Source organism: Giraffa tippelskirchi, chromosome 6 (assembly GCF_054371585.1).
Source record: "Giraffa tippelskirchi isolate mGirTip1 chromosome 6, T2T-mGirTip1v1.2.pri, whole genome shotgun sequence".
Lineage (NCBI taxonomy): Eukaryota > Metazoa > Chordata > Mammalia > Artiodactyla > Giraffidae > Giraffa > Giraffa tippelskirchi.
Genome location: NC_137280.1, coordinates 44302513 through 44318040, shown reverse-complemented (window position 1 = coordinate 44318040; position 15528 = coordinate 44302513). Strand labels below are relative to the sequence as shown.

General features: G+C 42.0%; 1 protein-coding gene across 34 annotated transcripts in view; it reads right to left on the bottom strand.

Moving 5' to 3' along the window:
- Positions 1 to 1033: 1033 nt before the first annotated feature.
- NCOA2 (nuclear receptor coactivator 2) overlaps positions 1034 to 15528 on the bottom strand; it is a 428580-nt gene continuing 414085 nt past the window's right edge. For 24 of the 34 annotated variants that reach the window (XM_081501778.1, XM_081501783.1, XM_081501779.1 and 21 more), the window contains 5 exons: positions 13767 to 14004; positions 11454 to 11631; positions 10432 to 10630; positions 5912 to 6001; positions 4395 to 4883 (listed from right to left, as the gene is read on the bottom strand). In XM_081501778.1, the coding sequence (XP_081357904.1) occupies positions 4872 to 4883; positions 5912 to 6001; positions 10432 to 10630; positions 11454 to 11631; positions 13767 to 14004 (717 nt within the window). In that variant the 3' untranslated portion in view covers positions 4395 to 4871. Of the gene's footprint in view, positions 3926 to 4394; positions 4884 to 5911; positions 6002 to 10431; positions 10631 to 11453; positions 11632 to 13766; positions 14005 to 15528 lie in introns of those variants that run through there. The other 10 variants (XM_081501791.1, XM_081501789.1, XM_081501797.1 and 7 more) reach the window with 4 other exon arrangements.

Below are 15528 nucleotides of genomic sequence, written 5' to 3'. Positions count from 1 at the left end.
CTTTCTCATAGATGGTTAAATGCGCTGAAAATGTTTTTCCTCTTCTATTCCACCAGTGATACCCATTTCCTTTAAATATTTATTTTATTTGACTTTACCAAGTCTTAGTTGTTGTGGCACACAGGATCTTTGATTTTATCATGGCATGCAAGATCTTTAGTTAAGGCATGTGGAATCTAGTTCCCTGCCAGGGATCACACCTGGGCTTTCTGCATTGGGAGCTCAGAGTCTTAGCCACTGGACCACCAGGGAAGTCCTGACAACCTAATTTCTTAGCATGGGTAGTGGGCTACTTTTTTGTTCTGATTTCAATTCTTTTAGTATTTCACCATGAAGTCACACTGGGATTGTATCAAATAACTTTAAACAACTTTAGGACATTCACTTTGCCGAGTGGCTTTACTTTGCCTTGAGATTTCCTCATGTATGGGGGCTGAAATTTATTCTATGCAAATTTATCCAACAGTGTGTTAAGTTAATCATGTTTTTAAAATTCTTCTTTTACTTTGCTAATATGGTGAATAGCATAGATTTTTCTCATCATTCATTTCGGTTTTGGTATATTTAAAAAAATACAATTCCAGATTTACTATTTCATGTAGTTTATGACCTGGGTTTTAAGTATTGTACTTGCATTGCTTATTGACTATTAATAAGCCAATCTATTAAAACCATCATGATAAGATGTGTAAAGTATAACCTTAATAAGCCAGTAAGAAGCCCACATTATTCTCATAAATGTCTTTTGAGAAACGGGAATGAGAGGTGATAGCATCATTTAGGATTCATTTAGATTCCATCTCTATTTGCCATTAAGTTGTCAGATAATCTTAAGCAAGACACACCCCTCTTGGCTTCAGACTGAAAATCTAGAAAATGGGACATTGAGATAATAAATGTTAACGTGCTGAGAACAGTGCCAACTACTGTATAAATCTAAGAAATTATTAAATGGCAAGTCAGGTAATTTTACATTTAACTGCAGTTGTGAATGAGGATACAATATAAACTCAAGAAAATCTTCAAAGCCATGTAAAACCCGAAGGCATTAAAATTTATTAAATGATGCAATAACAACAGAATTCTTTATTTACAATAGCATTATTTAACATCAAATAAGCAAATAGCATCAGCAAAGCAATATTAACTTGCATAAATGTATTTAAAATTTCTCTTGAATATATCTACCTTTTGCATAAACTGCTCACACTAGAAATACAAACATCAATGCAGGTGAACAAAGTGATGTTTGGAGTCAACTCCATTTTGAAAATAAATCACAACCTGAAACACTGTAAGCTTTCTCCTGAAGAACCATAGTTAATATATTGCTTAATTTTACCCTTGTATAATCTTTTCATATACACACATCTCAGATGCAACTTCATGAGGAACTGTACAAATAAAACCACAAATGGCATAAGAAAAAAAAAAAGACAGTTAAATGTTTGAAGAAATGTATCATCATCACCGTTCAACAACATAAAGGTTAAGTGATGATGCACTTATTCAAAAAATTGTACACAGTTCACTATACAAATATAATACATCAGACAGCTATGTAGGAATATACAAGACTTAAAAACAGATCTAAGGCATTATGCTAGATTTTAGCATTTTGAGGTTCTTGCACATAGCTTTTACCTGTAGTAAGAAACTTAAAAGGTTTCATTTTAGTCTATAAAGAAACACCAGGGAGAAAATTCTAATTAAAATTGAAGCCACTACAGTAATTTTCTTTTGTGCAGAGAATGCTTTGCTCGGAGGCAGCATACTACCATACAAATACTAGAAAATTTTAAATTCACACCAACAATTAATGGCTTAAGTTGCATTTCAAAATTGATTGTGTATCTTTGGGTTCTGCAAGGGGATCTGTGCCACCCATTTCATGTGTTAAGCCCATAGGAACTCCGTTTTTAAACACAGATTAAAAACTGCATTATATAAACTGCAAAAACATTGCTTTCAATGGTTACAGGCCATAAGAGATACACGTGGGAGGGGGCATCTTCATCTTTTGAGTCCAACGAAGTCATTGCAGGAAAACAGCTCACTTCACTTTTTCAACTTACCACGTTACAATGAACACGTAGATGAGCTTCACAACCAAGTTAATGTATGTATACTTTTCACATTATGTGTTTTTCACATTTAGTAATATAAGTAAAACACTGATTATTTGTTCTATTAAACGAAAACCGAGTACTCGGTCTAACAAGTTTATTGTGTACACCATGAGAAATACTGATCATGGAGGGACTGGTTTGGCCTTTGCTTCTATCACGATCAATGTGATCAGATTCCTTCACTGACTTTTCTTAATTAGATGTAAAAAAACCCATGACCTGATCTAAGCCGTAAGAGAACTGATCATCTCTCTTCCTTCAAAATGGCAATGATTATGAATTATTCCCAATGACCGGAGTGGCGGGTTTGCAGATCAGATCTGTCTGAACTGGGACTGACAGTAGAAGAGGGTTAAACAAGAAAAGGTACACATGGATTTTTGGACAGTTTTCTAGTGGAAAGGGACTTCCAACTCAAAACAAACAAATCCAGCTTAAACTCCATTTTCTCTTCTGTGCTGTGTGAAGTTCAAGTCATTCTAATTCATATATTTCTAAACATCAACTGGAAACCGGTCACGTGACACCAAGTGTGACGTAAGCCTCATGGTGCCAGTGAGGACACTGAGCTCAGGCCGATGTCTGCCTGTGTTTCTCCACAGTTGGGCGACCCAATGGTTTGGTTGAGAAAAGCAGAGCCTTTTGAGGGGGAGACTATGAACTGGTGGCCCCCAAGAAGTGCTGTTCCTGGGCCACCTTCCTGTAGTGAGACCCCCCCTAAGTGGAAAAAAGAAGTAGCGAAATGCAGATTTCCCAGGACATTTCTTTAGCATGGAGCCACGCTTTCAGACTGTCTACTTAAACATTTATCTTTGGGCTATATCTCTTTCTATACTTCCGTAATATCTGTCCATATATAGAGAGATATACATATAAGTAGGGGTAGTTGGTATATTTTTCACCCTGCCACAATCAATCAAATTTCAAGGAAAAAAAGACTTCTCTGTTCCTAAAAGGCCTGGCTAACAAGATATAAAATGCTTTGCTTTTTAGACATCAAAAAGACATCATTCTGAAATTTAGGTAAGAAAGTAGGTGTCTTAGGAGTTGGGGAGAAATAGCTCAAAAAAGGTCACCAGTTTCTTGGTATTATAGTTGTCTGAAACTGATGCCAATTAAGAAAAGATTATTCCCCTACCAGAGTGGGCAAGAAAAACAACCAGAAAAGTGGCCTGCTTATTAACACGTAGTCTTCCTAAGGTTCATTAAGAAAGAATATAAACATATAAAAATCAAGAATTGGTTTCTACAGCGGCTGCATATCAGATAGATTAGATAAATGACTTATGAGCAGAATCACAAGATTTAGAAAATAAAAAGTCTTAAGTCTACAAATTAGGGCTAATCGAGGCCTTGAGAGCCTTTACAAAACACTTTCAGGAGACACCGCTATGAAGATATCTAATTGTAACACTGAAGTACCTCATTTTGGATTCGATTCCACAATATGTATACCTCACAAAAATTACACAATTAAAACACTTAAGTCCTCAACTTAAATTATTGCTTGTTTACATATAAACTGGATTTTATGTACCTTACAAAACTTCGGCTTATTAAGTCAGCACTGCTAACAAAAAAACGAAATAAGAAACACATGGCGGAGGTGAACTGTCGATTTTAAGCACACTATGGTCTTCTCCCGTGTGGGGGGCCAGTGTCGCTGGGGAACAGAATGAACACACTTCCCAGGCAGGTGTCCACAGTCTGATGGGTTTCGAGTCCTAACTTTGCTCCTCTCCTTCCAGTAGATGCATTTTTTTTCTGGAATTTCAGAGTTAGCGGTTGGTAAGTGGCTGGCAAAACATGGAAGGAAATAATAAAGGGCTTACCTGGTTTCTGTTGCTTTTATTGAAAAAAAAAAAAAGGAGAGTGGGGAGAATGGGGAAGGCAGAGGGGGAAGGGAAGGATCAGATGGAAGAAAAGGCGCTGATTCAAGCTTCTGATGGATCTAAAGCAAATTGAATTTGGAAATCAATTTCTTTTTGATTCATGATTTGGGCAAACTAGTTTGGTCTGAATCAAAAAATTTAAAAAAAAAGAGGAAGAAGGACTTGTTAATGTTAACAGCCCTCCCACAGGCTCTTTTTCATCTGTTCAGGAACTGGAAATGCTTTCCAACACCATCTTGAGAACTTTCTACAAAGATACAACTACGATGTCTTGGTCTTCACTTCTTGGGCATGTCTGTACACACGGCACGGTCCGTGGTGTCTGTCCTGCTTATCCCAGAGGCAGGCTTAGCTTAAAACATCTTTAGTTTGATTTTTTTTTTTTTTTAATCTTTACTTTCCCCCAGATGAAATCTTAATCTTTTGGACTGGACTGGTTAGCCAGGGAAAACAAAGCAAGAGACCAGTGTCTGGAGCCAGACAGGAAGAGAACAAGAGCATGGGTTGTTTTCCTTAAATACATACATTTAGATACATTCAATCTGACACGGGTGTGAAGTCTGCCTGTCAACATTTACTCTGCAGGAGAGATCTAAGTTGCACTAAGGTGAATGCAGTGAACAGACTGACAACTGTCCGGACGTGAGCTGCAGGCCATCTGTCAACATGACAGGCGGCTCCTCCAGGAGGAGGAGCCGAGGGACTCGGCCCGTCAGCCCATCTTGCTCTGGCAGGGCTGGATGGCAGGTCGGTTGGGTTGAAACGAAGAGACGCAGCTCTCCAGATTGGTAATGTCTTGAGCAAGTGAGCCCAGTCAGCTGAAGAAAGAAGCAACCAGCTACCTTCAGTGTCAGCAGTATTTCTGCGGGAAGATAAAGAGAAAGTTGTGATGGCTCAGAATTTTTGGTAAAACCATCATGAGGCCCAGCATGAAAACATCAGGCTACTTGGCCATTTTAAATAACGCCAATCATAAAGGTTGCATCCACTTTTTTTTTGTTTTGTAGGAAATTCAACATCAATTCTACATTTTCTCACTTAAGAGAGAACTTGAAAATAGAGTTATCTACTGCTAGGGACAACGTTTTCCACCTTAAGAGGCCCCCTCACTCTTGTTAATAGGCCTGCCACCAGGCTCCCAACTCAGGTGGGTTCTCAGTACTAACTGTTCTACTGTTTCAAGATTTAGTTGGACACAGTAATATCACTCTTCTTAGAAAAGGTGTTTAAGATGATAAAGAAATAATATAGATAACGATTTTAAGATTGTTGCTTAACTAAAATGAAATCTAGAACACTTAGAATAAACTTAGGCTTAATTAAGGGAGAGTGGAGTCTTAGCCACTGAACCACCAGGGAGGTTCACCCCTAGATCTTCTGAATGCCCTGCCCCATCTGACCTGCAGTAGCCTTCCCCTTAGAATAAACTTAGACTTAATTAAGAGAGAGAGAACAATCAGAAGCTAGTTCCTGTTCATCCTTCTGAAAATCAAACATTACAATTCAGAAACAGAAATCAAAGTTTGTGCTAACATGACTAATTCTTTGCTATTTCATTTTTTGCTTTGCTATAATCATTCCATTCTGGAGCAAAATGAGTGTTTTTAAATCATATGCCACCATCAGCTCAATTAAAATGAGCTTAAATAAAAACTTACTCACACAAACATCATTGTATATCCAATAAAATTAGATTTTTTTCCTTCGTTTTTTGGCTGCATTGCATAGCATGTGGGACCGGCATTGGAAGGGCAGAGTCTTAGCCACTGGACTGCCGGAGAAGACCATATTACACAACTCCCCTCAGTCTACTGGCAGATAACGTGTCTGCGCCAATTCTAGTCTATGGAATATTCACAGCCACGGGTTTGTTTCTCTGCTGTTTCTTACCCGTGATGCGTCTCCCTCCTGCTTAATCATGTCCATTCCAGGCAGCTGGCTAGGGAAAAGGCCGCCTCCCCTCAGAGCAGGGTCATTCACCTGAGGGCGACAGGACAGGACGTGGCTTTATCTGGAGAGACATCCGTCCGCCTACTGGGGAGCAGCCACCCCCCACCCTTCTGCTTTGTTTCTGGGGGCAGAACGACCAGGAGAAGGGGCGACAGACAGAAGGCTGCTTCCCTTCTGCAGGTGCCCACATGCAAGTTCTGGGGGGAGTGTGCAGGAACGTGAAAATGCTGCGCTCAGACTCGCAGTCATGTCCGACTCTCTGCGACCCCCTGGACTGCAGCCCGACAGGATCCTCTGTCCATGGGATTCTCCAGGCAAGAATACTAGAGTCGGTTGCCATTTCCTTCCCTAGAGGATTTTCTCGACCCAGGGATCAAACCCACATCTCTCAGGTCTCCTGCACTGGCAGGTGGGTTCTTTACCACCAGTGTCACCTGAGAAGCCCCTATAAATACACTGGCTGCCTTCACAATTAATTTTTATTTGGATTCTATATAGAAATTCAACACAGATAATAATACTAGAAACATTCTTATGTCTTTCAGTTCAGTTCAGTCGCTCAGTCTTGTCCAACTCTTTGCAACACCATGGACTGCAGCACACCAGGCTTCCCTGTCCATCACCAACTCCCGGAGTTTACTCAAACTCATGTTCATTGTGTCGGTGATGCTATCCAACCATCTCATCCTCTGTTGTCCACTTCTCCTCCTGCCTTCAATCTTTCCCAGCATTAGGGTATTTTCCAGTGAGTCAGTTCTTTGCATCAGGTGGCCAAAGTATTGGAGTTTCAGCTTCAGCATCAGTCCTTCCAATGAATATTCAGGACTGATTTCCTTTAGTATTGACTGGCTGGATCTCCCTGTACTCCAAGGGACTCTCAAGTCTTCTCCAACACCACGGTTCAAGAGCATCAATTGTTTGGCACTCAGCTTTCTTTATCGTCCAACTCTCACATCCATACATGACTACTGGAAAAACCATAGCTTTGACTAGATGGACCTTTGTTGGTAAAGTAATCTCTGCTTTTTAATATGCAGTCTAGGTTGGTCATAGCTTTTCTTCCAAGGAGAAAGCGTCTTTTAATTTCATGGCTGCAGTCACCATCTGCAGTGATTTTGGAGCCCAAAAAGAATAAAGTCTGTCACTGTTTCCACTGTTTCCCCATCTATTTGCCATGAAGTGATGGGACCAGATGCCATGATCTTAGTTTTCTGAATGTTGAGCTTTAAGCCAACTTTTTCACTATCCTCTTTCACTTTCATCAAGAGGCTCCTTAGTTCTTCTTCACTTTCTGCCATAGGGTGGTGTCTTCTGAGTATCCGAGGTTATTGATATTTTTCCTAGCAATCTTGATTCCAGCTTGTGTTTCATCCAGCCTGGCATTTTGAATGATGTACTCTGCATATAAGTTAAATAAGCAGGGTGACAATATACAGCTTTGATGTACTCCTTTTCTCATTTGGAACCAGTCTGTTGTGCCATGTCCAGTTCTGTTGCTTCTTGACCTGCATACAGATTTCTCTGAAGGCAGGTCAGGTGGTTTGTTACTCCCATCTCTTTAACAATTTTCCACAGTTTGTCGTGATCCACACAGTCAAAGGCTTTGGCGTACTCAATAAAGCAGTAGTAGATGTTTTTCTGGAAACCTCTTGCTTTTTCGATGATCCAGTGGACGTTGGCAATTTGATCTCTGGTTCCTCTGACTTTTCTAAATCCAGCTTGAACATCTGGAAGTTCACGGTTCAGGTACTGTTGAAGCCTAGCTTGGAGAATTTTGAGCATTACTTTGCTAGCATGTGAGATGAGTGCAATTGTGCGGTAGTTTGAACATCCTTTGGCATTGCCTTTCTTTGAGATTGGAATGAAAACTGACCTTTTCCAGTCCTGTGGCCACTGCTGAGTTTTCCAAATTTGCTGGCATATTGAGTGCAGCACTTGCACAGCATCATCTTGTAGGATTTGAAATAGCTCAGCTGGAATTCCATCACCTCCACTAGCTTTGTTCGCAGTGATGATCCCTAAGGTGCACTTGACTTCACATTCCAGGATGTCTGGCTCTAGGTGAGTGATCACACCATCGTGGTTATCTGGGTCATGAAGATCTTTTTTGTTTAGTTCTTCTGTGTATTCTTGCCATCTCTTCTTAGTATCTTCTGCTTCTGTTAGGTCCATACCATTTCTGTCCTTTATTGTGCTCGTCTTTGCATGAAATGTTCCCTTGGTATCTCTAATTTTCTTGAGATCTCTAGTCTTTCCTATTCTATTGTTTTCTTCTATTTCTTTGCATTGATCGCTGACGAAGGCTTTCTTATCTTTCCTTGCTATTTTTTGGAACTCTGCTTTCAAACATTATATCTTTCCTTTTTTCCTTTGCCTTTAGCTTTTCTTCTTTTCTCAGCTATTTGTAAGGCCTCATCAGACAACCATTTTTGCCTTGCATTTCTTTTTCTTGAGGATGGTCTTGATCACTGTCTCTTGTACAATGTTCCTCCGTCCATAGTTTTTCAGGCACTCTGTCTATCAGATCTAATCCCTTGAATCCATTTGTCATTTCCACTGTATAATTGTAAGGGATTTGATTTAGGTCATAGCTGAAAGGTCTAGTGGTTTCCCCTACTTTCTTCAATTTCAGTCTGAATTTGGCAATAAGGAGTTCATAATCTGAGCCATAGTCAGCTCCTGGTCTTGTTTTTGCTGACTGTATAAAGCTTCTCCATCTTTGGCTGCAAAGAATATAATCAATCTGATTTCGGTGTTGACCATCTGGTGATGTCCATGTGTAGAGTCTTCTCTTGTGTTGTTGGAAAAGGGTGTTTGTATGACCATTGCGTTCTCTTGGCAAAACTCTGTTAGCCTTTGACCTGCTTCATTTTGTACTCCAAGGCCAAATTTGCCTGTTAATTCAGGTAGCTCTTGACTTCCTACTATCGCATTCCAGTCCCCTATAATGAAGAGGACATCTTTTTTGGGTGTGAGTTCTAGAAGGTCTTGTAGATCTTCATAGAACCGTTCAACTTCAGCTTCTTCAGCATTACTGGTCGGGGCATAGACTTGGATTACTGTGATACTGAATGGTTAGACTTGGAAATGAACCGAGATCAATCATTCTGTCGTTTTTGAGACTGCATCCAAGTACGGCATTTTAGACTCTTTCGTTGATTATGATGGCTACTCCATTTCTTCCAAGGAAGAGCAATATTGCCTAGGAACCTGGAATGTTATGACCAATCTAGACAGCATATTAAAAAGCAGAGACATTACTTTGTCAACAAAGGTCCGTCTAGTCAAGGCTATGGTTTTTCCAGTGGTTAGGTATAGATGTGAGAGTTGGACTATAAAGAAAGCTGAGTGCCGAAGAATTGATGCTTTTGAACTGTGGTGTTGGAGAAGACTCTTGAGAGTCCCTTGGACCGCAAGGAGATCCAACCAGTCCATCCGAAAGGAGATCAGTCCTGGGTGTTCATTGGAAAGACTGATGTTGAAGCTGAAACTCCAATACTTTGGCCACCTGATGCAAAGAGCTGACTTATTTGAAAGGACCCTGATGATGGGAAAGATTGAGGGCAGGAGGAGAAGGGGACGATAGAGGATGAGATGGTTGGATGGCATCACCGACTCAATGGACATGGGTTTGGGTGGACTCTGGGAGTTGGTGATGGACAGGGAGGCCTGGTGTGCTGTGGTTCATGAGGTCGCAAAGAGTCGGACACAACTGAGCGACTGAACTGAAAACTGAACTGAACCTGGAATGTTAGGTCCATCCATGAATCAAGGCAAATTGTAAGTGGTTAAACAGGAGATGGCAAGAGTGAACATCGGCATTTTAGGAATCAGTGAACTAAAGTGGCCTGGAATGGGTGAATTTAACTCAGATGACCATTATATCTTATGTCTTTACATGTTTACTTTTTTGAGTGAAATTAGACCAACGATCCTCTCCCACCCCCATCCTTCTTTGGCCATGCTGCACAACTTGTGGAATTTTAGTTCCCTGACCAGGGACTGAACCTGCACCCTCAGCAGTGAAAGCAGAGTCCTAACCACTGGACTGCCAGGGAGCTCCCTTCCTCTGATTTTATGTTTAGGAGAAAAAAACATCAGTTCTTGAAAATCCCCAAATATAACTATTTAAGGAAGCACATTTCATCACTCCATTTTTGAGATTCATTTTTGATACTGCAAAATCCTTCAAATAAGAGAAAAATTTAGAAGACAAGAAAGTTAAGAAATATTTTAAAAGATCTTTGAGCTGTCAGGGATCCTTCTGTGTTTATTTCATCATCAACAAGTATTTCTGTTAATTGCACTAACACTAGTGATGGTAAGGTGATAAACACTCTTCAGAATAAATGTGGGAGTTGATGGCAGATGTTAAGCACATGGAAAGACACCTTTAATGCAGAAACAGACCAAAAGTTGCAATCAGGAAACTGAGGGTGGTTTCTCCTTGGGGTACTCACCTGCTCAGGACCCATGGAGGACAGCCCTGACGTAGGCACGGAGGTCACTGAGGTCATGCTGATCTGTCCGGTCATCTGGTTCATGGTGCTCATCCCACCTGTGTTGGTCGCCATGGATACATTGATGTTCATATTGTTATTGTACATGCTGGTGTTCGCCTGCTGTGCGAAGTGTGGAGGGGACTGTTGCGAGAACATGCTAGAAAGAAACACAGTGAAAAATTAAAATGTTAGAGCCCTTGGGCAAACAGGGAGGCAGGATGAATAAATCTAGGCTGAGAGAACCTGGGGAGTGGGCCATGGGAGCGATGGCCAGGAGATGGTGAGATCAGAGACAGCAGGGGAAGGGCTCAGCCAAGCTGCAGGGGTCTCTGTGTTCTCACCCGTCCCCAACATCACCATGTTGGGGTGGTGGACAAAGTCTGGAGGGACACTTTGTACTGTCATGTCTGCACCAGACAAGGTTTCTGTTTGCTTTTATTATCTGCACTGATAGAGGAGTGGGCTTCCCAGGTGGCACTAGTGGTAAAGAACGTGCCTGCCAATGCAGGAGACATAAGAGATGTGGGTTCAATCCCTGGGTTGGGAAGATCCCCTGGAGGAGGGCATGGCAACCCACTCCAGTATTCCTGCCTGGAGAATCCCATGGACAGAGAGGCCTGCTGTGCTCTAGTGTTGCAAAGAGCTGGACATGACTGAAGCAACTGAATATGTACACACGATAAGAGGGTGGTTTCCAGGCCACTGCCTTCCACAGCACTTGCTCTCATACATTGCGGGTGCTACCTTCTTGGTGAGGGTGTGGGGGGGTTCCTTTTACTCCCAAGGCAAAAATATTAAGCTAGGGTTTGGTAAATTCTGGTACCTTCTACCCTAGGAAAAGCAGATTGGCTTATTACTGAGAGGTTTACTTGGTATTGTTTGCTTGAACAAAGAAGAACTATCCAGAAGACAGACAGGTGGGCTATAGAAAGATTGCCCAGTGGTTGTTTCTGTCAAAAAGACACAGACACGCGGCATACCTGTTTGCGCCCATGCTCCCCTGCGCCCACCCGTTCATGTCTGAGGAGGCCTGGTAGGCTGGGTTTGCCTGGGACTGCTGCAGCATGGGGCTCTGGGTGTGCGCCAGCCGGGGTGATATCAGCGGGCTCTGGGGTGCGGTGGCCCCAGTGAAGCCGGGGTCAGGCTGCTGACTTATTCCTTAAAAGACAGAACAGAAATCCCAAGGAGACTGTTAGTTTTATCATCGAGGCAGGGGACAAAAGAGAACATTCAAATCAAATACACAAAGAAAATTACTTTCATGAGTGAGGTTCAAGAGGGAGGGGACATATGTACATCTATGGCTAATTCCTGTTGAGGTATGGCAGAAATCAAAACAATATTGTATAGCAATTATCCTTCAAATAAAATACCCTGTCCTGTGCTGGTAAGTTATACACATTGAAAAAAGATTCCAAGTTGGGATAAAATGCATGAAGAAAAACTCTTCATACCTTGGTTCTCTATGGTAATTAGAGGCGTGCCCAGGAGACATATTAACCATCAAGACTAAAGATAAAGAAAATACCATTCTTGCCCATATTCCTTGCAAATCAAGAATGGGTCAAATGTATATATTTCTCTTTGACTGGAAACAGTCTTTCAATGTTTATGTGTTACCACAATTGGATTAAATTGGATTAAAGTTTGGCTCTCTATAAAAAGTCAACACACTTGAATACTTTTTTATTAAATTAAGTTATTGTATGATGAGATAGCTACGTTTTTAAAAATAAGTGACCATGAGAATTCTCTGGCATTCCAGAGTTAGGAGTCTTCACTTTTAATGTTAAGGGCCTGGGTTTGATCCCCAGTCCGAGAACTGGGATTCTACAAGTCACATAGTATGGCTAAAAAATACAAAATTTAAAAAAGTAAGTGCATTCATGATTAGCTTGCTGTGTATTCATAAAGGATACTTTTACAGTATACAAGATTACTTGTACACTACATGAGGTTACTTGTACACTATATAAAATTACTTGTACACTATACAAGTATCTGGGATACTTTTGCACTGTACAAGATTAACAAGAATAAGAAAAACAAACTCCAGGTAAGCTTGTTCAGTTTAGAGGCAAATGGTGTTAACATTAAAAGTAAAGAAAGAACTTTGAGCAGACTTTCTTAAATCGTCAAAAAAGAAAGAGGAAGAGTTGGGAAACAAAGGAGGCAGCTTTTCAGAAAATTTCAGGGATGACATTAAGCCCATTTTTGCCTAGAAGATTTGTAAAACATGCATATTTAATGACTAATAAGCTATGAAAGGAAAACTTAAGATCACACAGGAAAAAGCTGCACATTATCCTTCTGTGTCGTTAAAGAAATAGGCGATGTGAGGTTCAAGCACCACAAAGACTGGGTGGTTGTTTTTAGAGAACTCTGGTGGGAGATGGGGAGAGTCACTTTGAATGTTAATCTTGATGTAAGCACTTAACTTTTATCAATAATTCAACTATTAACCGAATATGACATGCACACAAATATTACTGTTTATGACACAGCATGCTTGTTTCTTAAGATTGACTTTAAACAACAAATCAATACAAAGAAAATGAAGATCTAGTCCACTGTGGTTTCTGTAAGGCACTTCTGAAGATTTATCAATTCATTAAAGATTTGGTATAATATTGAAAGTGGAAGTGTTAGTCGCTTAGTTGTGTCCAACTCTCTGTGAACCCGTGGATTGCAGCCTGCCAGGCTCCTCTGTCCATGAGATTTCCCAGGCAAGAATACTGGAGTGGGTAGCCATTCCCTTCTCCAGGGGATCTTCCCCACCCTGGCATCAAAGCTGGGTCCTCCTGTATTGCAGGCAGATTCTTTGCCAACTGAGCCATCAGGGAAGCCTTTATTTTTCTAAAGTCATGGAAGGTAACACTTAAAAGGATATATGTCTTTCAACATTTTGTATCTATCAGTTTGGCTAAGCAGACTCAGAAGTTTTAAAGTACAGGTATATGCACATGCACCTGTGTTTACAGACATGGACGTAAACACAGACATGCGTATGTGCTCATGCACACGACTGGCACTCTATGCACACCCACCTAGTCCGGTTAGTCTTAAAGTAAGACCTGTGCTCAGAGACAGGGTAGTGGCTGAGCTGAGAGATGGGAAGATACGGCACTGGACCTGGGGACTCGGATGAGCCCCCGCTGCCCTTGCGGGTTTCCTAGCATCCCCTGGTTAGCCAGGTTCATCTGGGATCCGCACAAAAAGCTGTGACCCCAGACAGTGGGGGGACCCTGGGAAGAAAGGAGTGGTGAAAGGTGGTGGGGGTCTAGGTTCCATACCGTAGTTTGGAGGGAATGGAAACTGCTGCGCATTTGCCTGGGGGATCCGGGGGTTGCTCATAGTTGCCGGCACGCCACTGGGAGCCACCACGCTGGGCGTCATGTTCAGCCCCTGCCCTCGCATCATCAGAGTTCGCTGCTGAACCTGCTGCTGCTGATGATGCATCTGTCTTTGTCGAAGATGTTGGTTCAGGATTTCCCTCTGTCTCTGGGCCAGCATCTGGGCGTTAATAGGTGCCTGGAATGGGGGCGGGCAATACACGGAGGAAGACGTGGGGATGGGCACAGATCGAAAAAGAAATCGCATGTTAGAAACAGGATAACAGAGGGTACAGGCTCGTGCAACACTATTTGGAAAATAAAGAGAGAACATTTTAGAGTTGAACAACTGGCGGTGGAGAATGTGAGCCCTGAGTTCTATACACACAGTGAGGATTTGGAACCCTTGCAATGACTGATGTGGTAAGTTCAGTGTTACTATCAATTAAGTGGAGACTCACTGTGAGAGGACACCATTAACTACGGGACCCCAAGGTAACATCAGTCCTGTCTGTAAGAAGACTCTGTGCAGAAACCCTGAAGATGGCAGTTTAGAGGCTCATTAAGGGACATTCAAGTCTAAAGGGACATCAAGTCACTTTGCTGAAAGGTGGCTTTGAAGCACTTGAGAAAAGGCTGAACAGAGGCAGGAAGAAAGGGAGTTGCGTAGGGAGAGGAGGGTGACAGATGGAGGGTGGGTGGGAAGGATGGATGAGGGAAGGGGTATTGTGCTTGCTGTCAGTGAGGGGGACAGGCTGGTTATGGGTCTTGGCCGTACACAGCCGACTTCATTATTCGTGGATTCCGTACTGGCGAGCTGGCCTACCCGCTAACATGTACTTGTCACCCCAGAACCAATACTCACAGCACCATTGTCATTTATGGATATGTGTGGAACAGCAAAAAATGTGAGAAGCCCAACATGCACATTCCTACCCACGGCTGAAACGAGGTGACATCAGTTCTTGTTTCAGCTTTCACACTGCAGACAAGTGTCCTTCTTGTGGACTACTTAGTTCCACGTTTTTCACACTGCTGTGCTTTCCATCAGTGACTCTGCTGTTTAAAATGGTTCCTGAGACTAGTGCTGAAGGGCTATCTAGTGTCCTAAACAAGTCCAGGAGGCTGATGTGCCTTGTGGGGGAAACTGTGTGAGTTCGATGAGCTTCATTCAGGAGTGAGTTATGGTGCTGTCGGCTTTGAGTTTGATGTTAATGAATCAACAATATATATTACAAAAGGTGTCCTTAAACAGAAACACACATGGACTGACTGATGAAAATGTGACCAGAGGCTCAAAGAAACCAAACACTTTATTTCTCCTAGAAGCAATGGTTCATTATTTGCCAATTCAGTGTTGGCAGTAACTTTGCTTCCTTGCTTAGTCAGTCCAACTGATTCGCTTGCTCAGTTGTGTCCAACTCTTCGTGACCCTGTGGATTGTAGCCCAGGCTCCTTAGTCCATGTGATTCTCCAGGCACGAATACTGGAGTGGCTTGCCATTTCCTCCTCCAGGGGATCTTACTGACTCAGGGACTGAACCCGCATCCCCTGTGGTCTCCTGCATTGCAGGCAGGTTCTTTACTCACTGAGCCATCCGGGAAACCCAGTACTGAATACGCAGTGTGAATAATGGTAACTGACTGTACGTGGCAATAAAAATGGCAGTCATGTGGAGGGAACCACAAAGGCAACAGACTAGACCAATAAGCAAATGGCATGA